Below are 26,727 nucleotides of genomic sequence, written 5' to 3' on the forward strand. Positions count from 1 at the left end.
CGTAGTCCCGATCCCCTCTGACGATCGTAGCCGGTCCGTGGCAGGCTTTGCAACACAAGGCACCCATTATCGCGTTTAGGATATCTAGATGCATAAGCAGATAAGGAGCAGCGTGGTCTGAGTCCTGTGTGGTTGCCTCGCTACAACTCGCGGTGAAAAAGTCAATTTTCCGTGCAGTTGCTGGCGCCGATGAAAGCCGGTCGAGCGTCGCTTTCTCCCGGGCATGATTTTCTTCAACTTCGGCGTTTGTCACCACCTTGGCGTCGATTCGTAGTCGTCCGGAGTTCGCTTCACCGTCATCGTCGTCGGAGGCAACGCGCTCGGTCGCACCGTCGCTGAACGGCCGCGGAGCGTCGACACATCGTTCGTCGGAGTCAACCAAGGGCTCTGATGACTTCGTAGACTTTCTCCCACGACCTTTGCGTTTCCTGCGACCAAATGCGTGCATGGTCCGATACTTTTTTGCGTTTCCAGGCATGGCGATACGATCAGAAGCTTCAGAGTGCTCTGCCGATTTCGAGGCGTCACAGCGGTAACCCTTTCAAAATGGCGTCGGGTCGTGTATGCAGGCGCAAGCCGCGAGCTTCCAGCCAACCAGAAAGCGCCATTTCAGTCACGTGCGCTGTTTAGCCAATGGCAGTGAGCGCGGCTCTTCGTCTTTGAGGCCCCGTTTTTCGAGCCGGGGAAACGCTCAATGTTGCTTACTGAATAAAAAAAACAGCTGAAAACGCGTTCTTTCAAACAAGACCAAAATGGCGCCGATCGAGCGCGTAGTTCCCGCGTATCGTAGAGCCGAAACCTGCGCTATTCGCCCTCAATTTAAAGGGCAGGACGCCCGTTTTCGGTTTTTTAAAGTTGAATAACGATAAAAGTTGATGGTATTCGGCTATGAAATTTTGTAAATAGGTGCGCAATGATGTCGGGAACGCGAAAAGAAGGTCCGCGAAAGCTCTATTTTTTGGCTGATTTTCGGTCCCGAAGTGCCGCGTCCCCCCTTAAAGTAGCACCTGGTTGATCCATTCTCGTTTCATGCAGTTTTGCTTGCCAATGTTTACGGTATGGCTATGAAGCATAACTGTGCAATATTTCAGTAAATTTAGACTTAATTTTTTTTTCATGTTGTTTTAAAAACGTTTAAACAGCGACCTACTGCAATCAGTTCAGGCTGGCAAATTATCTTTTAAATACTCCACTGCTTTAAATTTTGCGATCACCATTTTATTATTGGAAGACAATGGAGGCCAAAGCTTCCCGTAAACCTTTATGCAGGAGCAAAAACATTTAAATTCAAAATGCAAGTGGGCTAATGAATCTGTTTTTGATTCAAGTGCAATACCCTTAGCTGCGAAGCCAACCCACAACCTCACTCACCGAAGCAGTTGGGGCGATACGAACTGCAACGTGTCGTGGACCAACTTGAGGATGCTTCCGAGAAAGAAGCTCGGGCCGAACGTCTGAATCAGAGCCTTGACAATGCTGAGCTTAATGCGCCGCTCGCCGCCCGCTGGCAATGAGGCCGAGCTGCCGGTCTTCTTCCGAGAGTTTGGGTCCGAGAACTTCACCTCGCCGCCGTCGTGGTTGGCGTTGTTGTGGTGGAAACTGGCCGCCACATCGCCCCCTGCTGGTGCTCCAGCGGCTGTGTTCCTGCCAAAGAGATAGAGATATTTACTGCATTTACACAACCGGGTATGCAGACAACACAATTTAACTGCAAGCTCAGAGTTACGACAGAAAGAGCAATCCAAAACAGGAGCAAATAATTACAATAACCATAGAGACCACTGTTCAAATCTTCAGCAGAGCAGATTATTACACTACAGCAGAACATCATCCATATCTTCCCACTTCATACAATTTTCCACTGCCAACATTTGTGGATATATCTTCATATAGCAACACTGCAATGTTATAGTGACCTTCTGATTACAGTTTCGATTCCAGATTATTCTGATGTGCTGATTTACTCAGTACCTCTCCCAGATTGCATTTTTCCTGCATGGTATGTTCTTACCCACGTTTTCTTTAAAATCATATGAACGAGGTTCTACTGTAGAAATCGTTTCATTTTACGATGCAGACAGCTTACGATGCAAGCTGCTGGAGTTCCTACATAACCTCACTGGAAGTGATAGCTCACTGGTACAACCTTGACATTTCTTTTTAAAATGCGCACATGAAAGACAGGCACACCAAGCAGGCCAGCACATCCGATAATCTAAGCGAGTGACTGTCGCATTTGCCCCGTTTAAATTTGATGCTAGAGGTTAATGTCCAGTCCATAGTCTTTAGATGAAGCCAAACTGCCGACCGATTTTTCCAGGCATGGCTGATCAGTCACACATCTTCGCGACAGTGCAACCAGCTCCACGCAATCCATGTTGTATGGGGACCAATGCCTGCTGTATGTCCAACCATGCCTTGCACAATTTTTAAAACTAATTAGCAAGTGCGACATTGAAACCACAGAGACCGTGATACAATCAAGTTGTTGCCAATCAAGAGTACCTTCACTTTCAAATTAAGGTTCCTTCAAAGGGTTTTCTTGGCTTGAGACCAAATTGAAACTTGAGTCACAAATTTCTGGCATGGCCGTGTTGTTCCAACTGCCACCAGAAAGCTGTTATGATAGACGCTTCTGCATACCCACCCAATGACATGGAGATATGGAGTGGAATTATGCCTGAGGGGTAAACTAAAGGCAGAAATAATATTTATTGGTGTTTAACATCCCAAAACCACATTATAATATTGAGGAATGCCGCACTGGAAGATGGCAGAAATTTAGAACGGCTGGAGTTCTTTTATCATCATCACCATCATCAGCCTGACTACACCTACTGTAGGACAAACGCCTCTTCCATGTTGCAAAAGTGAACACGGTCCTGTGCCTGCTGCTGCCACTTTATACCCACAAGCTTCCTAATATAATCTGCCCACCTAACTTTCTGTCCCCGTTTCACCCGCTTGCCTTCTCTTGGAATTCAGTCTGTGACCCTTAATAACCAGCAGTTATCTTGCCTTCGCACTATGTGCCCATGACCATTTCTTCTTTTTGATTTCGACTATAATGTCCTTAGCATCCCTTTGTTACCCGATACACTCCTACTCAATTTTTATCCCTTGGGGTTACACTTATCATTTTCCTTTCCACGGCTCGCTGCATCCTACGAGAGTGTAGCCAAGCGGTGGCACACTGAGCCCATGGCCCCCCGAAAATTTTTTTTTGCCATGGCAGAGAGAGCGAAAAATGAACATTTCAAGGGGATGCTCTCCCCAAAATCAAGAAGGTGCCCTTGCCTAAAAAAATTTCTGGCTTCACCTCTGGAATCGTCCTCAATTCAAATTGAACCCTCTTTGTAATCCTCCAGGTTTATGTTTTGTAGGTAGGTAGCGGTAAGATCCAGCTGTTATATACCTCCCTCACGAAGGGTAGTGGCAATCGACCAGTCATCATTTGAGAATGCTTGCCGAATGTGCTCCGCTCCATTCATATTCTTCTAGTAACTTCAATCTTGTTGTTCGGCTCCGCGGTTACTATCTGTTTTAAGTAGACATACTCTTTCACAATTTCAAGTGCATTGCTACCTATCTCGAAACTCTGTACTCTTCCGAGGTTGTTGTACATTACTTTGATTTTTTGCAGATTAATTTTAAGACCTACCTTTCTGCTCTGGGGTTTTTTAACATGCGCCTAAATCCAAGTACACGGGCCTCTAGCATTATGACCGCCATATTTAAGAGTGTCTCCACCATGGCCGAGACTTGATCACGCAATCGTCTGGTTAGCAGGTGAGCATCACAAGCACTAGACCACTGTGGCGGGTAATGGTTAGAGCACCAGGTTTCCAAGAGAATCGGGTTACAAAACAGATACACAATGCCTTTATGCTTTGCAGTCGATAGCCCAAGAGGGCTTTGCTTCTTTAAAAATTTAATAAATATGCAACAGTGGCAAGCGAGTGCACACACCCACCTGTCCCTTTGAAACTGTGCGGCCGCAACCTGCTTAAGCCAGTGGCGGTCAAAATCCGGCACCACTTGGTCGGTGCGGTCCTTGAAGTTGAGCGCCCACAGGTCAGAGGTCTCGAGGGGTCGCCGCCAGCCCCTGTAGGCCAGCGGGTCAAACCAGGAGAAGAGGAGCTGGGAGAGGAACGAGGCACCAGCCTCTGGGCTCTCCTTCTGCAAGTGCATAGGGGCCGTGATCAGCTTTACTTGAGCAAAATTCGTAAGAGGGGAAGACGGGCAATGATCCTTATAAAGGTTTTTTATTTCTCAATTCATTTTGACAAGATTTGGAGAGTTAACATATATTTGAGGTCTGATTTCAAGTACTAATCATTTTTTCGTTATAATCAGTAGTTTCCAAGACAAAACATTTCATATGCCTTTTTGGGGGCAAGGTTTTTCTCAACTGAGAAAGTAAAGTAAATCAGCATATCACTATAATCTGGATGTTCTAAATACACTTGAGTGAAAGATATGGCATGCTAAACATTGGAGAATGAGCCTATTTCAGGCTGGGAGTTTACTCCCGAATGTTCAACATACCATAACATTTTTTCCGATGGGTCTAGCATATCCATTTTTATTGACTGCACACAGTTCTGATTCCGGATTATTGTGATGTGCTGATTTACTTTGTAACTCTCTCAGTTTAGAAAAAAACGTGCTCCCCAAGAGGCACATCAAATGTCCTTTATTTTAAAACAACACATTATACTAAAAAAACAGCGGCACATATGAAATTGGAAAGAAAATGTACACAAGCTCACAACATTTCATGAAAACCTACCAGGAAATTGAAAAAAATTTACAGCTATGCCGCAAAGGCAAAGCAATGAACGCGATTGCAACAAACTAGAACGTCACGCGAAGAATGGCAAGCAGATCGAAATGTGCCCTACGTTTCTCATGTACAAATGACGCATGAAACGTCCTCACAGATACAGATGAATGCGAATAGGCATCTCAGTTGTAACTTTGCTGTGTCTTAAAAGCGCGCCCTTTTCGCAAACAGAGACTGTGCAACGAGTGCCGTGACCTTTGTGCACCCAGTAACTACAACAGAATCGTTCGCGTGAAAGCCCAAGGCGTACGATTGTCTCCACCGCAAGATAAGCGAGCGCACGCATGAGCGTCCCCTCTTCGCGGGGCAAAGTATGCGTGGGAGATGAGAGCGCGTGCCACCGCGTCGCGACGATCTGGCGACGCGCGCTCATTGCGCCATCCCCCTGGTAATGCTGAAAACACGATAGTCCCTTCAAGATGTCCATTGCCAGCGGTAAGTGGTACATAAAAATAGCTTGCAGTTTAAAAGTTCAGGGAGGTGCTCCTTTGTGGCTCAGTGGCTAACACCTCGCACTCGCAATTCAGAGGTGGCACGTTCCATTTCGCGCGCCGGAGTCTTTTTCAGAATTATTTTTTTTTTGCGTTTTCATATATATAGATACGCATACATAAACGATGAATGACGGCGATGCCGACGGCAAAATTTAGCCGAGAGTGTCCATATAATTGCTATCGCAATAAAATAAACTTTAAACTTTACACGCACCAATACCACAAGATCATGAGGTATAGTGTAGCGGGGAACTACACATTTGTTTAGAGCACCTGAGGGTTCTTTAACATGTGCCTATATCAAAGTGCACAAGCCTTTTTGCATTTCTTCACTATCAAAGTGCGATTGCTAGGTTACTACAGCACAGAGCTGATTCAATGTTTTTTTTTGTGATCTGGACAGCCACTAGGTCTCCATGGCAGGTAGTACATTAACAAATATAACTTACCATGTCTACGACGTTTATGGCATTTGGATGTCTACCATGTCTGCGACATTTACATGATTACCACATTGGTGACATTTACATGTCTACTACGCATATGATATTTATATGTCTGTCATGTCTGACATTCGCATGTGTCAATGGAGGAAGCCAGGCATTGGACCGAGCATAGTCATTAAAAGCTACACATCTTTTATTTCACGGGCTCAAAACTTGGGATAAGTGCTACTTTACGAGCTTATTCATTTCATATCCATTTCTGCTATTCCATCTAGCTTTAATTTCATTCAAGCTTCCTTTAACTACTTTTGCCAACTAGAGTATCAATGGTATCTGCTTCACTCACGCAATGCCATAACATCAATTAGAAAGAAAGAAGAGTCACAAGACTTCAACGGCGAGCTTCCCAAGTGTCAGCTTCGAACTTTTGCAATTAAGAGTTTCCAGGAATAAAGAATCAGTGAACATACACCTTTCTCTATTTTTTTTTTAGTATTATTTTTGGAGAGAAGAGAAGAAGCACCCTACCAGCCTTAAAAAAGCAGTTCACACAAGTAGATTTTTGACCGTTCTAAATGCACAAGAAATATTCCGAAGGCAAACAGGCCCTCAACAAAGACCATTGATGAAAAAATAAATTTAAAAGTTATGCGAGATTTAATACAACTCGGATCAAAACTGAAACTAATGCATTACTGTGGATAATCAAAGCACAGAAATCAGCCCTGTAGTAAAGCCAGTTAAAGAATAGATGCCCACATCAATTCTCAATGTCCTAAATCATATAGCAATACATGCATGGATGCTCAATACCCTTCCCTTCCCTCTTCCCCCCACCCCTATAGAGACCATCTTTGGAAGATGCACAACTTGGAGCTTGTCAAGTTGGCCATGGGTTGCTTCAAAAACAAGTCAAATTCTTAAACAAATACTGGAGCAGCAACAAAACAGATGTTAAGTACCATGTTGCTGTTATGTACCCCATATGTTGTTAAGTACCATGAGGCGGCTGCTGATTCCCAGTGCCACATTGAGTAGCAGTATCTGAATGCTAGTGAGATCCAAGAGTTATAAGCTTACATATGTATTTTTACAGCCTTAAGAATACCATCTATCATGCGAACAGGCAAACTCACTTTGTTATACCTTCCACTTTGGCTAATGCTGATTTCTGTTAAACCGGATAACCCAGCAAAAACAGCTACAGCTTCATTACCTTTGTACTAATTCAACATCTCTTATGATGACGTATGTAATGTAAATGCCTTAAATTGTCTTTTAAACAAAGTGTCAGAAGAACAGAGAATACATGAAAACAACTGCTCTGCAGATGTCCTCTCAGGACAGTGCAAGAACACTTTTGCTAATAGTGTGTTCACACTAAAGAATCACTTCTATGTTAAAATCCTTACCTTAGCCTGGAAAGCAACAAAATAAAATACATTTACCCAGAAGCAGAAACATTTAACATGTGAACAGGGTTAAAACAGGCTTCATTAAGTAAAATAGCACAAGCATGATATAAGACAAATGCCATCACATGCAAACATAAGCTTGATTTCCAAAATAATGTGGCTCAGCATCATCCAATAATTTTTGTTGTATCAACCTCTTGTGAAAAGCCTTTTATTGAAATTATGCAGTGGCATGAACAAATACTATTGTTCTTCATCAATACACAAGCTCAATGAAGTGGTAAAAATTGGGCAACAATCCCACTCATTCTCTAGGACTAAATGATTGTTAGGATTTGCTAAGTATTACATTAAATGGCAGACAGCAGTTCCAAACCATCAGTATGTTCAGAAATAGGTTATGTTGGGGTAGTGGGTATAAATCCACCACAAATACTGCGGCAAAAACACAGAAGAAGAGACAAAAGCACATGAGAAAGCATGAACAAGGACAAAGTCAGAACAAGAACAATGGAAGGCATTCTGCTAATCAAAGCGAAAAAAACTTGCCTCCTCGGGTGGCAGCACGTGCTGCCTGTAGATGGGCTTGGAGTCAGCAAAGCAGTTTAGCAGGAACTGAATTATCACCAGCGGGTAGTAGGCCATGTAGGCCCCGAAATATAGTGGCTCTCCTGGCCTCTCCTGCAAGTGACATAAGACGGAGTGATTGAATGAAGTCAAATGACTGTAATGTTCACTTGTTCCTTGATCATTACAGAGCATTTGTTCCCAATGAAAATGGCAACTGAGCAAAGCTTGTCAAAATAGTTTGAGCCTGTAAATGTTCGCGAGCGCATGTGTGTGCATATGGATGTCCTAAGGAACTTTACATCGTTTGCTTCAAAGAACTTTTGCACAAGCAGAAATTCCACTGTGAATAAGATTAAGGGTCTGCACTGATCGACAAACATGTTGCTGGTTTGAGTTTAGCGAGTGGCCTGCAACTTTTTGCCCCAACTACACCTACCAGATGGCATTTCGTTGGGCTCTCAACTACGTCAACAACGATAGGTTAGTACAGTCTGCTCCATAGATAGCAGGCCACACTGTGCGAAAGCTCGACATTCTTCCATACCTTCACATTTGTGACCGACAGTACACTGCGTTGCATATAAACAATATATTACGTGTGTATCGTGCAATTTGATGTGAAACACAAAGTCACACTTGTCGACAGTAACATGGCTCACTTACAATCGGGAAGCGGAAGTTTTGTTCAAAGCATGAAGTACTGGTAGTGATAGCAAGGTTCCATAATTGGTAGCTATAAGCAATTCGGGCATTGGCAGCGACAGTTGAGTGAAGGACAGTAAAAGACAGTCTCTGTCTGTAACTGTCCTTCATCGAACCGTCACTGCCAATCCTTAATTCACTTGTACCTGCCCATTCGGGAACCTTGCTTCCACTACCAGTGCTTCATGCCGATAGCACTGATAAAGTGCTTGAACTCTGCCAACAGTGAATGTGGCTTTGGCATAACACGCGTGGCAGCAGTGAAAACTGATGAACTGGAAATTGGAAGTTTTGGTTCATGATGGGTCTTCGTCGGAGACCACGAGCTTACATCTTTGGCATAGTCTGGTGCATCTTCGTCGGGCGGTGCTAAGGCACGCTTGATGTGTGACCGGTACGCCACTACACCGAAGAACATGAGCAGGAACCAAAATAAAAAGAGCACCACGGAGCTCTGATAGCCTCGCTTCCGGCCCGCAAGGAGAAGCAGGCCAGCCAGCAACTGCACATAAAAATCAATCAATCAATCAAGTTCATTTCATATGCTTCAGAAACAGACAGAAGAGCGGCATCAATGGCTATAAAATGAAAGCCGAGACACAAATGGCAAAACATGGACAAACGTGGCCATCTAGCGTCAAGAACAGAGCTATGACGAGTATCGTCAATGGTTCCGTGCAAGACCTATGTTCGTTAACGATGAGTGTAGCTCTCAACATTCATTTCGGTTTGAAATCTCCCAACATTTAGTTAATCTCATCAATGTGAGGGTAAGAGTCAAACAAATGTAATCGTATTTAGCACGAAGCTACTCGCACCAAGTGACAGCAACCAAGCAAAACTCACGAATGTCGCCAGCTTGATGAAAGGCGTGTAGAAGTAGACGGACGGCAGGGCGATGCCTTCCGAGAGGGCTGCGTGGCCGGCATAGCTGAACTCGACCAGCGATATCACAAACAGCATGAAGGTTATGGTCTGCGCAAACAAGAGGAGAAAGAAACAAAAAGGCAAAGGGCACATTCAGCATGATGCACAGAACTGGCACTACGCTTTTGCAACAAGCTTGTAGTACTGTGGTGCAGTAGGCGTTACTTGTTCCGCTGATTTGTACATGTTAGTGTGGACAACTTGTCTTTGGCAGTTCTGTTGAATATACTCAAACCACAGTAACATAGACACACCTGCCATGAAAATACTTAAATATAACAGAAAATTTCTTATAAAGGTATATAAAGAACATTGTATACATGATAAGACTATTCTTCTCTTTTCGTTATAACCAATCATTCGTTATGCCTATGTTCATTATACCAAGGTGTGAGTGTAGTGGTTTAACAAGGGCAAGATACATTGAGGTGTCCGTGAATTGAACCTCTTGTGTAATAATTGTGTATTAATATAACCTCATTTTCTAGTGTACGGCCCGCACATGATCACTTAGATGAGGGCACTACAATGTTCAACGAGTAATTTATTGTGTATCTTTCTGTGATTCATGTTGAGAGCAATCTACTTTTTTGTGTGCGTTTTTGCCCATGAATCCCACTGCCCTCTGCAATGCCTTGGCACTTGAGAGTACGTGAAATACATATATTGATTATAAATGAACAGTAGAAAACAGGGTCTTGCCAGTGCTTACTAGCTTAGCCAGGTTGAGCGCGGTCCATGGGATAAGCCGATTGCTGCTCTTGAGCAACAGGAACGTCTCGACGGGAGCTGTGAGCCAGAGGAACCCGCATGGCACCCACACCAGCACCGTGTCCTGGACGCAGATGCTCAGGTCGGGGTCTGTCGTGTTCCATGTCTGGTTGTAGTCCTGAGAAGACGAGACAGAACAAGACATTCAGGCCAGATATATCACGCCCCTCTTACTCCGAGTCTAAAAGAGGTCCTTTAAATGTTCCTACGAAGATGAGCCACAATATACAAGCCTGTATTTTAAGGTACACTGCCACTTTTTAAAATTATATTTTTACTTTAAAAGAGAAATTGACATCCTAAAAGACAGAACTAAGAACTGTTGTGAACAAAAAATTATGTCTGTACCTAAATCTCTTCAGAACCTATCGAATTTTTTGTGAATGCCCCCAAACTGAAAATGACGTGTTTCGAAAAACTTTATTCACATTATTTTCAAAACATAATTTTCAGTTGTTCTTCACAGTGTAAAAGCTTGTGTACATTTTCAACGAATCGATCATTTTTTAACAAAACCTTCTACGTTTCTTGACGAGATGTTACAAGGCACAATGAAATAAACAATAATATAGAGCTAAGTCAGTTGGTAGCATTCACGTTAACACGACTGGGCGTGCAAGCATGGACAAAGGAGGGATTTCAAGCAACTACAAATGCATAGTTTGTGATGTCTTGACTTCTCTTGCATACTCGTTTGCCAGCCCAGGTTCTTTAATATGAACCACGATAACTTAAACTGAAAAATAAGTTTTGATCCTACAAGGCTGCGGCAGACACACAACCTCCTGAAATGAAAACATTGGTTATTAGGCTATATTATATTTATTTATGATCACAGCACAAATATTTAGGGTCCCTACACAGCTTTATGTCAAGGGACAAAGTAATCAGTTTTGAGTGAAAATCGCAGAATATTTCTAAGAAGGTGGCAACACACCTTATCATAGACACAGCACTGCTGCAATATTTGTGGTAATAATATAAAAAAATACTTGAATTCTAAGTTGCAATGCAAAGGCTACATTCCAGAGCTATGATAAAGAGCTGAGAAATAAGTAGAACACCTAATTTTAAATAATAGAATACCTATAAACAGCAAAATACTTAAAATACCAGTGACGTCACATCTCAGTGCACCTTCAGCCCCAAAACTACATATAAAATTCAATGGAAGACAGAGAAGTATATGGAGAGACGAGGTTAGTGATTGCTAATTAAATGGCAACCCTGCATTGGAAAAAAGAGATGAGTCAAGCTACAAGTTTATCACGATTTTAGTAAAGAAAAACAGGAAAAACATACACATTTATGCACACACATGCAAGTTTAAAGAAATAACAAACAAGAGAAGGAGACAGCACCAAAAAATATGAGATCAAGTTAGCTTCAACAGGGCAAGGTAAGTTAGCGATCATTGTGACAGGCCTTCATCCTGATCTAAAGGTAAGATAAGACTAATGATGATGATGACATACTATTCAGATACTCACTGCTACTACAGAAATGTCTGTGCCAGTGTCAGAATGCACAGGCTTAAGATTTCAGCACCAAGCCAGTAAGCTGCTTGAAAACTATGCTCCATGAAGACTCAAAGAGTGCACAGAGTTTATTAGGGTAAATGCAATAAAGATCGGCCAACTGGTACCGCTTGGCACAGCCGTCAACAAGCTGACCAAGCGAATTGGCTAAGGGCAGTTTAAACGTCATGCCGCCGCTTGTCAGCGCCCTGAAAAAAGTATCTCTGTAATCTTTCGGCCTGCCCAACAGCCCATCCACTCTACTCATAAACAAGAGCATCTCAAAGTTAGCTTATCTAAAGTAATACATCAAATGCGTAATATGATACAAAAGACAATACAACTGATATATTGAGAGAGCTATTGTTTGCCTGATAAATGCTGCGTTATCACACCTTCCTATGCTTCCGTTAGAGATGTCACATTTAGTATCCAATTATGTTATGCACAAGATAAACGTTTCAGCACGCATGGGCACAGCACCAATATAGTATATTTTAAAGGTTTTTTGGTTAAAAATACATCCAGAAAATTCCTGAACTTTCACAACATGTTTTCTCAGAAAGTAATTTTAATAGACCATTGTCCAGAAAGTCATCACTTCGTTATCTCTTCATGGTTCATGTTAGCGTGACTGCACTCTGCAATAACGCTGCTAGGCTCTGCAAAACTAATTGAAACACGTGGAAGTGAGGAACTGCAAACCCAGCAAGCACATGACGGAACGAGAAGGGTCAATGAACATTCGCGACACGCAGCGTTGTAAGAAACAGCTGCCCATAAGCTTATGCAACATGCTCACACCCATTTCTAATGCATTTCCAAAGGTACACTCCAAAAACATTGGGACACGAAAGAGAAAAACAATTTGGTTAGGTTAGGTTAGGTTGAACACTTTTAAAGAGACACGCATCGAGGAGCAATTGAATTTTACATGGCGGCCTCTCATAAGTGGATCACCACGTAAGCGTTCTCTTATGAACCCTTGTTTTAATGTAGGGCACACTGGTATGCCGCTTACATCTATGTCTCTTATAAAGGGGTCCATATGTATTAGTAAACTACACATTCACAATATCCAAAACATCACTCCTACCATGAGACAACGTTTGGTAAGCGATAAAATGCGTGAAAAGGGAATGCAGGTAGAGACGCCAATTTCAAATTTTCACACCACATGCCACGACATCATGAATTTAGACGGCATCTACTTTCTCTTATGCTGTTCATAATCGATATAAATGAAATACCATGTCCTCCGAGAAGGCCAGAGACTAGCTATACCAAAATCAAGAAGTAAATTTTATCAGAGCACAATCTGCATGACATCACGTGCGGAGATCTCAGCGTGAAATTTAAGAGAGTAACCAAGACCTTCATTTGCTCTAGTATGAATGAACATATGCTTAAATTAATGACATTAGACTTCTCAGTGTACAATGAATCAGATTAAGTCCATTCCTTGTATCACATTAAAGTCCATTGAAGGATGTATCCACAGATTGTGTCTGTGCAACTGCAACTTCCCCGCAGCAACTGAAATAAGGCGTGTTTATTTTCAAGCGTGCGTGCTTTCTGACTGGGTACTTCTCACACATCATCTGCGAACAAAACATTACACATTTATACAGATGAAATTCATTCAAAACTCTGCACTTGTAGTTTTGTGTACTGACTGTTTTACATTGTTTTGCATGTGTACAAGATGTCTGCGGTTATCTACTCGCAAACTGAGCACTATTTGCTTGCGAGAATCGACAAGGCGAGGCCCCATGCAAACACCGTTCACTATGTCAAGATTGCATTGTGCTCCTCACGCGAGCTGCGGCTCTCAATAGTCAACGAGCAGCGGCCTGTCACCTACGCACTTAGGGAGATAAGGACCTTTAAATGCACTTGAGAGTTTGAGAGATTTATCTTCGAAAGTCGGACGGCAGTCTGAGCTCTTTCCTCTTGGAATGAAGAGCTGCTACCCTGTAACCGTGTTGACATTTAGAAGATAAGCAAGCGAAAGTGTTCTTTCTGGAAACACACTTCACGGCTTGCATCCGGGATTCTCCACACTGGCGGGAAATCTGCAATGACGCTATCAGTCAAGAAAAATCTAAAAGCAATACCTCAGGAGCTCCTTATCGAAATACGTTGAGATTGAGAAATCATGCTGCTTATCATTCGCTGCATAAATTCAGACGAGATGTTCTACATCTAGAAAAAGGAGGTCCATGCATGACAAGCAACTGCAGACCTTTTTTTTTTTCTGTATGCCCGTCTTTTGACTGCCTGTTTTTTGTTTTTGTTTTTACGATCACCTGCCTTTATACATTACTGTATCAACTAGCTTGAATACAGAAAACTAGTTTGGTTTTTTTAAATACATTTCAAACAGGTGCAGATGTCTTTTTTATAATTTTTAAACAACCTTTATTAAAAGTTAAAATGAAAGGTTTAGCTGATATCCTTAATTTAAAATTCATTAAGTTATTAGTTCATTCATTTTACCCATTCATTTATTTTTTCCAACCATTAATTGATTCATTTATTTACGTTACAGCAGCTTACGACAAAACAGAATCCCACTTACTTGAAAAAACAAAAAGAAAAAAATCGAGTTAGAAGCTTATGCCTCGTAATAATAGAATGCAATCATGCCCGTTATTCTGGATAAAAGCACCTGTAGAGTTTTTCCTTCCGCATATGCTTCAACACTATCCCCCAGAAGGCTTATATAGATGGTGTGAAGGTTGCAAGCCTTGTACCCCAAAAAAACTTTCAGTCACTTTACCAGCTCCTAAAGTCGAAACTGTAAGCCCGTTTCCAAGTTCTATTTAAGAGTAAGGAAAGTCTTTCTTTCGTTTTTTCATATAAAAGGGACGTGTGTAAAGTACAAGGGAATCTTTGATAATTTTTATATAGTTCAAAAGAACATTAATTTGAAACTATTTTGCCAAAAATGGGAAGCAAACTGTAGAAAATCAGCGGGCTAATTTCTAAAGCTCTTGTTGTCCACTGACGCTATTAAGGCACATCAGTGGACAAAACTGAATGTCATCAAAGGGCCTGTGTTTGTGGGTCTATAGTTTCATTTATAAGCAAGCACATTGAGGTGAGATCTTGACATAAATGAGGCGAGATGTTGACAGACGGAAAGAAGGAACTACGTGACAAGCGTGAAAGAAGGCCTGCTCTTGAGATGGAAGTACAAAACTATGAACCTAGATCGAAACTGGGCCTGCTCTTGAGCTGAAAAAAACAGAGCTATGGATTGGCATCAATAGAGGCTCTAGGTTAAGATAATGTATAGTTGTGGAACAAAGAGTTACGGGTATAACCAAGGACATAGGCTGAGTGGAATGTACAGAGGAAGGGGGATTGGGGCGTTGAAACCCAGCTCCCCCAATCATCTAAGGATGGAGCCAAGCCTGCCCAACATATTAAAATAATTGGGCCTGTTCCATCATTACTTTAATGTTCAGGGACATGGCCACCATGCAGGTCTTTGAAGATAACAGTGGCCAGGGATGCCTGTTATTTGCATTTTAACCGCTGTTTACGTCCCTACTTTATGTGGGGGAAGAGAGGGTAAAGCATGCAATCATTTTTGTAAATTTACATTCTTAGCAATGATTTCCTTTGTCTTCCACCAATGCAAGGTAGAGGGGGGGTTCTTACGCTGGACCCTGCACAAGCCTATGCGAGTAGATACAAGAACTTGACAGCATAGACATGACCCTTCAAGACCGAAAAAAAAATGGGCTAAAGTTACTGAAAAGTCTTTTACGCTCAATTTGTTGAGTTTTTTTTATTTCGCAATAAAATGGTGCCAATACAATTCAATGGGGCTCCTTTCTTTCATTAATCGTGCAAAAAAAAAAAGATTATGAATGTGGCTTCACAGCATAAAAATAAAATGAAAAATTTCCAACGAAAAGAATGCAAAGGCACAATGTGCCAATGTGGACAAGAACGACAATCTAGTGTGGAGATACACAAGTATGACAAGTGCAGCCTTCGTCGCTTCCATGCAGGACTGATATTTGTAGTAACAAGTATAGTCGTCATTGGTCATTTTGTTGGAAAATCTTTTGACTAAACTCCTCATACTCAGCTATATTCGTCAATGGTAAAGAAGGCGTTCAGGAAAAATGGGGGTAGCCGATATTGTAGTCAACAAAATGTTTATAGCCGGAATAATTTGTGAAATGCGTAGGGCAGATAGCCAGCGGTGTCTGCAGAGTTGCACAAGGGCTACCTACGAATCACATAAACACTTGACTAAGGATGACAGAAGATATAGATAGGTTAAATACAAGCACGTAATGTAAACAAAGATTAAGACACGGACAGTCTTTGTCTAAGACGTGCTTATATTTTAGGGCAACCATGAGTCACCAACATGACCAATCGGCCATTTGGACAATTTAGATGATGTTCGAGAGAACACCGAAGTACACGGGCATAAAATTCAATCAGCCGACGCAGGACTGGAAATACTCCAAGATCGTAGTAAGAGGCTTTTGTTTTGCCATGGTGATGAAAGTGGACTCACAAGGCAAGATGGTTAAATTGAGCCTGGAACGGCAATTTCCTCTTTGTTGGGCAGTTCTCTGCAACTGTTACACGGCTGTCTTACCGCCGAGCATTGTTTTCGAAAGGTACTGACGCAACGAGGTTCCAATGTCACTGTTCAGCAACTAGGGAGATTTCGAACTGCATACGTCATTGTTATTAACACAGCAGCTGCGAATCAGTAAATGAATATTTTTTTTTCTTTTCAATTTCAAGTACCTCATGAATCTCTTAATTCTACTATGCAGCCCTGTCTGTATATACATACATTTTTATTTATGTTAAACATTTTGATTTCATTGATGCTGAACGCTACCTGCAGCAACGAGGTATGCCTACCGTACAAAAAAAAAAAATACATGAAATGAGAATCGAGAACCAGTGGCTCACTGTGATTGAATGTTGCTGCATCAAGTGAGAATAAAGTTGACCCGAAATGATAGGCGATTCATTCGGCAAATGGAAACAAGCCGCCAGGGGATGGCGCAGGGTGATCAGTTCCACATAAAGTATCAGTGTTATGCAAGCACTGAACTATGGAGTTTGATTCATGGGAATGACAGTCCCCTCAAAGACCAGTTGGTACACAACTGCAACTTCCTTCATCCGCATGATGAGTCAGAGACGACCTCCTCTTTGAGACTAAACCCATCAGCAGTAAGGTTTTGTTTCATTTAGGGGAAGAACTTGAACCGAATTCAACATGCGTGGCCACTGCCAACAGGCTTTAAAATGAGCTACAGTAAACACTCATGTACTAAATGAACATCTACAAAGCATGCATCTTTCTTACGACAGGTCATGTCCCAAAGTGCTGCATGATAATGTGAAACATATTTATTTACACACGATGCAAACCTATTGGCATGGTCTCGAAAGCGTCAAATTTATTTCAGTCTTTTAGCCTCAGGTATCATAGGAGGGTAGGGAAAAAGCACCAGACATGAAATATGTCCAGGTATCTTTTTAACAATAACTGTGCTACCAAATGGCCACAAGCAAGTTGCAAAACAAAAATGCAAGCCATAGATGGGGTTAAAGGCGAGAAAACATGAAGCAGCACTGACAAGAATGCGCATTAGCCAGAACAAACGCACCGCCGAAAATTCTCATTAAATGCGAAGCTACCCGAGTTATAGGACCTTAGTATAGCGAGTAAATCAAAATGACTCGGATGTCAGTAAACTGCGTAAAAGCGGTCGCAGCTGCTCACGACCACATATAAAAACATTGCAAGGACGGAACAGATGAAGCGAACAAAAAAAATAAAACGAAAGAAATCAAACAAGCAGGCCTACCACCGCTTCCTTGTTGCACGGTACATCGCAGCTGCGAAAACGGTGGGATATTTGTCATCCTACCACGTGCACCACCCGGAATCGTATCCACAACCCACATCCTAGCATGCATTACAACACTCATCAGGATGCTTGCGCTGTGCTCCGAGATTGGAGAACCGAGCAATAAATGCGCCAGAATCTTTGATTCCGTGCATGCAGCGTGATCAGCGAAATGAACAACTATAAGACTTTTATCACTACACCATGACGCATCTGCCGGGACGTGCGAATTTATTATTGATACATGGTGGCACATACGCCAAAGGAGGGATGGGGGAAAAAGAAAACACCTGCTGCAATACGGTTACGCCTCTTCACAGTTTATTATTTTTTTTTCTCGTGGCTACAAGGGCAAGGTGACAATTCGGGATCCAGCCGACTCTTTGCCGACGCATCGCCGTCACTCCGGTAGTTCGATCACGAGTGAAAGCGAAGCCCCCGATTCACGAGTTACAGGTGGAAGCTGTAGCTCCCCAGACGAGCCGCAAAACTACGGACAGCACCGACGAAACGAACACGAGACGTAGCTGCCCGCCGTCTTCTCAGGTGTCTCATTGTGCCATCCGACACATACAGAGGAAGGGGGGCGTACGAAGACTTCGCGCAACGACGCAAAACAAGCCGCAGCATGTTCACGGTCGTGTGTCAAGATGAGAAGCCCAGGTCGGCGGCTCGCACGCTCAACACGTGCAAGGGCGATCTATGTGTACGCTAATTACGTAAAACATAGCAAGCCGAGAGACGGCAATATAGCGGCGCTCTTTCACCCAATAAAAAGGGCACCAGTCGGTTGTTTAACCCATTCAGATTAACCCGTGAACGTCAATGTCAGAGCTGTTTTCCTCATTTCCGGTAGCGAAATAAAGGTCTCGTTCCGTCTTTCCTCCATATGAATCAGCCTTCGGGCGAACCAGCGATTGAGTGCCGGTTTTTCTACGAGCGCATCGCGGGGCCGACTGCGGAACACTGCCGCGACGTTCGAAGCGATCAACGTCACTTTGTAACCTGACGTTCTGATCCGAACGCCTTTCACGAAGCAATCTGACGCGGTCTAAGCAGGCAAATCGCTTTTCAGGCAGCCGAAACACGCGAAAAAATGTACTCACCCAAAAGCGAGAGCCGCAGAACGCATCCATGGGACTCATGCCTGTCCATGCGACGCCTGGCGACTGGAAATAGAGTCAGCGGGAAACGAAAACACAAATTGTCAATGCCAGCACGCCGAATGGGAGCTCGCGCCGCACGCGATTACCGCTAAGCAATGTGCGACTTTCGGAAGCGCTACACTTCCATACGCCGCGGCAGTCGCTGAAGCGCCAGATGTCGTCATCCTTTGTCGTGTACGATAAGGCAGCAGCCGGCTTCGAGTGCGTGACGTCAGGAATGCCCGCGCTCGTTCAACTCGTTGCGTCAGGCCGCGCGCCGGTCGTGGCGATAACCCCCCTGAGTCGGGGCTGTTAGCGTCCGGTTGATGACTACATGGAGGTTAGGTTTCGACAATGCATCACACGTCGTGAAACACTTATCTTAAAGAAAGGGTGGGTGGATGCGACTTTGTCAGTGACTAATGCACATATCTTTGACGGCATGGTGGGTGGGTAAGACTTTGTCATTGACTAATGCTGATTACGCTAGCTATTCACTGCAAACGAGTGAACAGGAAATAACGGGTTGTTGCTCGCGATTGCATGTGATGATGACGCAAAGTGCAACTAAAACTTACAGGGTAGCTGCCGATTTACAGCTGTGGAACTACTTCAATTCGTTCAGACTACATACACCGTGCTTTTAATTGCGAATCATTTCTTAGCGACCTTGGGCAAGTTTGAAAGTATCTATCTATCTATCTATCTATCTATCTATCTATCTATCTATCTATCTATCTATCTATCTATCTATCTATCTATCTATCTATCTATCTATCTATCTATCTATCTATCTATCTATCTATCTATCTGGCCGCCTACATTTAGCTCTCCCAGCCGTTTGGATAATGGGATCTATACCAAAATTGGTGTGGCATACCATGACTGTGTGACGAGCCTAACTGACTAGTCATAACATAAAAATCAAGACATGAATATCAGGATTTACATGTCATGGTCATGCTGCTCTTGCGGTGGTTTCGTTGACATGACATTGCCAAACTGGTATGACATGACTGCATGGTGACTGTAGTGACAGGCCCTCACGTGGAAATCATGACATGCGTGTCATGTGAAAACATGACTACATGCCACGCTCATGATGCGCTCGCTGTCGTTTCGTTAGCATCACATATACCAAATTTGGTATTACGTGACGTTAATGGGACGTGCAAACATGATAATCATGACATGTGTGTCATGTAAGAACATGACTACATGCCACGCTCATGATGAGCTTGCGGCCGTGTCTCTAGCTTCACATACACCAAATTTGGTATTACGTGACGTAAATGGATCACGAACGTATATGACTGGTGCAAACATGATGATCATGACATGCATGTCATATTAAAACATGACTACATGCCACGCTCATCATGCGTTCGCGGTAGTTTCGCTAGCTTCACATATACCAAATTTCGTAATACGTGACTTGAATGGATGATGAAGGTATGTGACTGGTGCAAACATGATAATCATAAGATTCGTGACAAGTAAGAACATGACTGCATACCACGCTCATGATGCACTCGCGGCCATTTCGCTAGCTTGACATATACCAAATGTGGTATTACGCCACGTAAATATACGACAGAGGTAAATGAGATGTCCAAACAAGATAATAATGACATGCGTGTCATGTAAACATGACTACATGCTCCGCTCATAGTGTGCTCGTGGGCGTTTCGCTTGCTTCACATATACCAAATTTTGTATTGCGTGACGTGAATAGACGAGTAACACAAATGCCAGGCGCAAAAAAAAATAATCATGACATGGAAGTCGTGTACTAAGGCATAATTTACGCCCGCCTCGTAACGTTAATTGTGATGATTTTAATGTGACATATGAAACCTTGGTCATTTGTGCTTCGCATATCGTCGATTCCCACTGTTGGTGGGATCTGCCAATTCTTTAGGGCTAAGCATCCCGTCGTAATCGTTTGTAGCCACCTCTCGTTAGTTTTTGAATCAGCCGTAGAGGGCAGTACTTTTACATATAACGAAATGCATATACGCTGAAAAATGCAATGATACGATACTAGAGGACGTTACTTGTAGTACCATAAATAATGAAAATCACAGCATATCCATGGAGTGAATGATGATGAGTGGGGCGAACCGTCCGCCATTCCGTCCGCGCTTCCGGTTGTCCGTTCGTTCTTGCTTCCGCTCATCCGTGCATCTGTCCGTTCGTGCATTCATCCATGAGTCCGTCATCTCGTGCATCCATCCGTGCGTTCACCTGTGCGTTCGTCTATGCGTTCATCCGTCCATTTGTGCATCCGTTCATGCGTCCGTCCGTCCACCTGTTAGTGTATCTGTCCCTCCTCTCGTGCGTCCGTCCCTGTGTCCGTCCGTGCGTCAAACAGCAGACAGACGACGTATGAACACGGCCACCAAATTATTCACGGTTTGCCGATAACAAGTGTGATACGCGCAACGCGGTGGCGGCTCGCGCTCGAAGACGGATCCCCGATTTGTGAGCGTGCGAGAAAATAGGAATGACGTCACATGAAGACGTCGGCGATCGCGTGTTCGTTGACGGTGCCATACGCTAGGGGGCGCCTGTAATAAAATAAAAGCCGTTTTGGCACGCGCGAGTGTTCAGAGGGTCGGCGGATGAACAAGGCTGCAAAGCAGCGTGTGCGCAAGGCGGCGGCGGCTCGCGCTCGAAGACGGAACCCTGATGTGCGAGCGCGCGAGGCAGAAGCGTGCCGTGAAGCTGCGCGGCGGCGCCGACAAGATCACAGCGTGCGAGAACGGGGGCCGAAGCGGCGCGGCAGCGCCCTGCGGACCCAGCTTTGATCCACTCTCCATCATTCATCCCGTGGATATGCTGACATTTTTTTTGATAAGATGGGCCATAACATGAAAAGAGCTTCATGGTCTCCACTCAGCGGGCATTTATGTTGCCAGATAGATTTAGCGAAGCATATACTCAAATTGACATATGAATTAGTCTGCAGTTGTCCGCGGGTAACCAACTGCCCTCTTCTAAGGTCGTTGTGAAATAGCACGGGGGTGTCAGTGTCTTCAACTGTAAAAAAAGAAAACGGGTGGCGTGGAATCACGGCGTTATGTGCTTTGTTTCTGACACAGGGTGCGCAAGAAATAATGCAAGTGCGATCAACCCTTACTTCGGTTTGCAATCTCCCAGTTTGTTTTCAAACAACGTAGGTCAAATAAAATGCGTGGCTCAACAGATGAATAAAAACTGCAATAGTCAGACATGTTTACTCCATAACGCTAGTCAATATCCTAAAGAAAGTTTCGTAGGTAATGTGATTCTCTCTTGAAGTTGTAGTTGAATAAGACACACAACTCTAATGCACATAGATTCTGCGCAGCAACTCTAAAGATGACAATTTGGCTGTGACGGCTCACTGCTTTCCCATAATTGTGTCGGTCGAGTGCGATGTACTCGAAATTGTTAAACAATTTCCTAAACACACTCGTCGTCAGAGAACACTTATTCGTGGTGAACGTGTTCACGGCGTAATTTTTATCAAGAGGGTCTTTAAGTGTGAGGCCCACGGGACGGCTTCATGCTCTCCCATAGCTAAGTACCCAGTGCTATAAATCATCAACCACTTTTTATGTACACACAATTTCTAACATTCGGCGTTTTTGACGAAAGTTACAATGTTTTTGTCGACACGGCCTCATCAAGTGTGAGGCACACGGTACGGCTTTATGCTCTCCCATAGTAGAGTACGAAGTACTCCAAGTCTTCATCACTTTTTCCAAACATTGATATCCCATAGTTCACTACTAAGTACTCGAAATGGTCAAACACGTTTTCAAAACACACAGTGCGGTAGCCCCATGCAGCCCTATATAGCTTCATAATCATCAGCCTGACTACGCCCACTGCAGCGCAAAGGCCTCTCCCGTGTTCCGCCAATCTACCTGGTTCTGCGCTTTCTGCTGCCCCGTTATACTTGCAAAGTTCTAATCTCATCTGTCCACCTAATTTTCTGCCTCCCTCTCACGCGCTCGCCTTCTCTGAGAATCGTGTCAGTTACCCTCAATGACCAGCGCTTATCCTACCTACGCACTATGTGTCCGGCCTATGTCCATTTATTTTTCTTGGTTTCAACCATGATATCCTTGACCCCAGTTTGTTTCCTGACACACTCTGCTCTCTTTCGTCTCTTAAGGTTACACATATCATTTGCCTTTCCATCAGCCGCTGTGTCAAGTTGATCCCTCTTTGTTAGCTGCCAAGTTCCTGCTCCGTAGGTAAGTACCGATAAGAGGCAGCTCTTGCATACCTTCCTCTCGAGGGATAATACAAGACTGTCATTCACGATTTGAGAACGCTTGCCGATTGTGCTCCACCCCGTCGTTATCTTTCTGGTTATTTCACTGACATGGTTTGGTTCCGCAGTTATTACCTGTCCTAAGTAGACATATTCACTTACAACATCCAGTGTCTCGCCAACTCTATCAAAGTGCTGTTCTCTGCCGAGACTCTGCACATTACTTCACTTTCATGCATATTAATTTACAGACCTACTCTTTTGCTCTCCGTGTCCATTTCAGTAATCATGAGACGCCCGAGTTACTCACCACTGCAATATGTCACCAGTGAACTCCAGGTTACTAAGATGCTATTCATGAGCTCTTAGACCTAACTCTTCCCAATTTATATCCCTGAAAACCTCCTGTAAGCACGCGGTGAATAGCACTGAAGAGATCATCTCTGTCTGCCTTATACACCCTTATTTATTGAGATTTCGTCACTTTCTTTATGAAGGACTACGACGGCTGTAGAGTCACTGTATATTTCTTCCAGTATGTTTACATAGGCTTCGTAGATGCCCCGAGTCCGCAGTATCTGCAAGACTGTTGATATCTCGAACAAATAAAATGACTTCTTGTAGATGACTTCTCCATTGAAGTCGTTTGGCTGCCCGGGGCAGTTGTACTCACCTGAACTGCTGCTACTATAGTACGCGATAAACTTCCTTGTTTCAATCGCCGAACGCCGAGAGTTTGTCATGCCCCTAGTAAGATGGCGGCCGCCGCTACCATATTTTGGTGGGTACGACTTCACTTCAGGGCAATAATTTCATTTCCAGCATTTTCGAAATCCTCCTTTTCTAATGCATCCACTACTACACTGTGCGTGAGCTACATGGGAGGCGGAGGTACCTGGAGCTGCGAACGCGCGTTGGCGTTCCGGGTTCCGCTGGGCTGTTTCTTTCCATCAAGGCACGGCACTCTCCAGTTGACATAGTTGCCTTTTTAGTAGAGCTTATTGCAGCAGTTTTATTACTCAGTTTTACAGACTAGATACACATCGTGGCGTAAAAAAATTGCCCGCAGCTTCCCTCGGGGGAACACTGAGGAGGATGCGGACCATATAATTGGTTAACGGGGTGTTAAAGTGCGACTTACTTGGGTCGATGGCTAAATTGGTTAACGTGGTTGTGAAATGGGGTGTTAAATTGCGACTTACTTGGGTCGATGGCTAAATTGGTTAACGTGGTTGTAGGAGGGGGTGTTAAATGAGTGAACACGTACACACGTATGCGAAAGGGCGGCGCTGGTCGAAGGGACGTCGATCATTGTGTTTGTGGATTCGTTGGAATTCATTTCACCGCGACCTTGGACGTCGACGCGCCGTACAAACCAACCGACGAGCGGCAACTGAGCGAGCGAGCGCCGACCTTGAGCATATATACAGCACGGCGGCGCATGCACTGTCAGCTGTTGAATGTTCTCGAAGCGCGACGCCACATGCGCGTCCACTGGAGAATCAGGAGAATTGTAGATGTCGAACGCGGTGTGTAGAGGAGGAAGGGTGCACAGATGGTGGAGGAGTGAAGCGCGCGCGGTGTGTAGAGGAGGAAGGGATGCACAGATGGTGGAAGAGTGGGCGACGGCGCGACGGCGCATGCGCGCGCGTCAGCTGTCGAATGTTCGAGAAGCGGTGCGGACGGCGCACTACAAGGCGCGAGTATAAGATGCTCCGCATCTAAAACAGTTTTGGTACACGTGGAAGCTGCGCTACTTTGACAACGAGTCGTCACTTGCCAACGCGAAGAGTTAGGCAAAGAACGTTACTTCGTCGACTCCGCGATGCCAGCGTTCTAGTCGCTAACCTTGACTTCTACGATTGACCCCCGATTCAGCTGCATATTTTTCGAATCATTCCCTATCACCGCAAGAGTGTAAAGTGTCATGACGCATTACTTATCGTCAGCGTTCACAGACTGCGGCACTGCACAAACCACACCTGGCCTAGTCAGCAGAGAGCACAAGGCGAGAGAGAATGCATGCAAGATGTAAGATGCGGTTGTGAAGTGCCGTGAATGGGCCTCGGTAGCTTAGCCGGTAGGACACCGAGTGCTTATCGTTGAGTACTGAGCACTGATAAGTTCTTTTCTCGGTTGCGGAACATTTTTTGTAACATTCGTTAGCGTTCCTTTTATCAACGTCATATTCGTGGTGGAAATGCGTCACTGAGTTCTTGGTAGTTCCCGACAATAAACACTTACGTGTTAGAAATGAAGCAGCTTGACGGCTTAGTACAATTGCGTTATCATTATACGGGCGCAGAAAGTTTGTTTTGCATTCTAGTACACTGTAGTTATAGACAACATCATATTTCAGTGTACCATAGGCGAGTAGTGCAACTTTTTTTTATCCCATGACACGTATCTTGAGCTGCTTGACCCACTAGCCTTGTTACAGCTTGCTCATTTTAATTGACCGTGAGTACAGTGGAGCTTACCCAGTTTCTGTGCCACATACCTGCATTACGCTTCGCAGCGATTAACCTCGACGTTAGTAAGCTGCTTTGTAAAAAATTCACACACAGAAATGCTCAACGGCAAGTGACGTGTTAAAGTGACACTAAAGGCAACTACTATGTCGACGTTGATTGTTGAAATAGCAGTCCAGAAACCTCGTAGTGTTACTTTTGTGCCAAGAAAGGCCTTCTTTTGAAATAAAATCACATTTTAATAGTATGCATCGGGATAGCACACCTCAAATTACTCGACTCAAGAAGTGGAACGTCTCGCGTCACTGTTGCCACGTACAACGTTGCCTGGCTTTACTGTGCGGTCGGCGACACCAGTGGACAAAACGTAAGCAGCGGGAGGCACAGCGGCAACAATGGCCATTGACCAATTTTCTGCCATCGGCTCCGAGATGGCAGACGTACGTATTTTGGTTCAACTTCGCCTCACTAGATGGCATGACCTGTCTCGTGTAACCACGCGAAAATGAAATTTTAGGAGCGAAGCTCCTTAAGGCGTGGGCTGTGCGTCCCCTGTATGTAGCCACCTCTCGTTCAGTTCTAAGTATTACGCTAGCCACCGCCCGATCTAAAGGGTACAGCCATATCCATCCGTCCATCCGTCCATCCGTCCGTCCATCCATCCATCCATCCATCCATCCATCCATCCATCCATCCATCCATCCATCCGTCCGTCCGTCCGTCCGTCCGTCCGTCCGTCCGTCCGTCCATCCGTCCGTCCGTCCGTCCGTCCATCCATCCGTCCATCCATCCGTCCGTCCATCCGTCCGTCCGTCCGTCCGTCCATCCGTCCGTCCATCCGTCCGTCCATCCGTCCGTCCGTCCAAAAGATGCAAGATGTTATAAACTAGACGGCGGTACATGTAGTTGATTATGAAAGATGCGAGGTGTTATAAAATAGGAATGATGCCACATATGGCGCGTGTCATCGTTCGATATAGTGCGGCGACGTACGCTAGGGGGAGCGTTGCAATAAAATCGAGTGGGCAAAATTTACGGAGGATTCATGGTTTACCAGGTTTACCTCCGGAGCTTCGCCCACTCATCATCATTCACTTCGTGGATATGGCGGCATTTTTTTTGAACCACTCGCGCCATTCCCCATAGTAACATCTAATGGTTCTTTTTTCCATGAATCAAACAGAAACGAACAAGCGGCCTTTCTTGCGTCTCTTGAGGCACGGTAGGTTCTTTATTTAGTGCAGCTAGAT

General features: G+C 44.2%; 1 protein-coding gene across 1 annotated transcript in view; it reads right to left on the reverse strand.

Moving 5' to 3' along the window:
- The window catches only part of LOC119164278 (Multidrug-Resistance like Protein 1), a 58,031-nt gene extending 39,143 nt beyond the window's left edge, over positions 1-18,888 (reverse strand). Inside the window, exons 1-7 of the mRNA XM_037416424.2 lie at positions 18,701-18,888; positions 10,113-10,289; positions 9,320-9,448; positions 8,805-8,975; positions 7,751-7,882; positions 3,974-4,179; positions 1,372-1,644 (exon numbers count right to left, since the gene is read on the reverse strand). Coding sequence (XP_037272321.2) covers positions 1,372-1,644; positions 3,974-4,179; positions 7,751-7,882; positions 8,805-8,975; positions 9,320-9,448; positions 10,113-10,289; positions 18,701-18,739 — 1,127 coding nt within the window. The 5' untranslated portion in view covers positions 18,740-18,888. The remainder of the gene's footprint in view (positions 1-1,371; positions 1,645-3,973; positions 4,180-7,750; positions 7,883-8,804; positions 8,976-9,319; positions 9,449-10,112; positions 10,290-18,700) is intronic.
- Between the last annotated feature and the right edge of the window lie 7,839 nt (positions 18,889-26,727).

The sequence above is a fragment of the Rhipicephalus microplus genome, chromosome 8 (assembly GCF_043290135.1).
Source record: "Rhipicephalus microplus isolate Deutch F79 chromosome 8, USDA_Rmic, whole genome shotgun sequence".
Taxonomy (NCBI): Eukaryota; Metazoa; Arthropoda; class Arachnida; order Ixodida; family Ixodidae; genus Rhipicephalus; species Rhipicephalus microplus.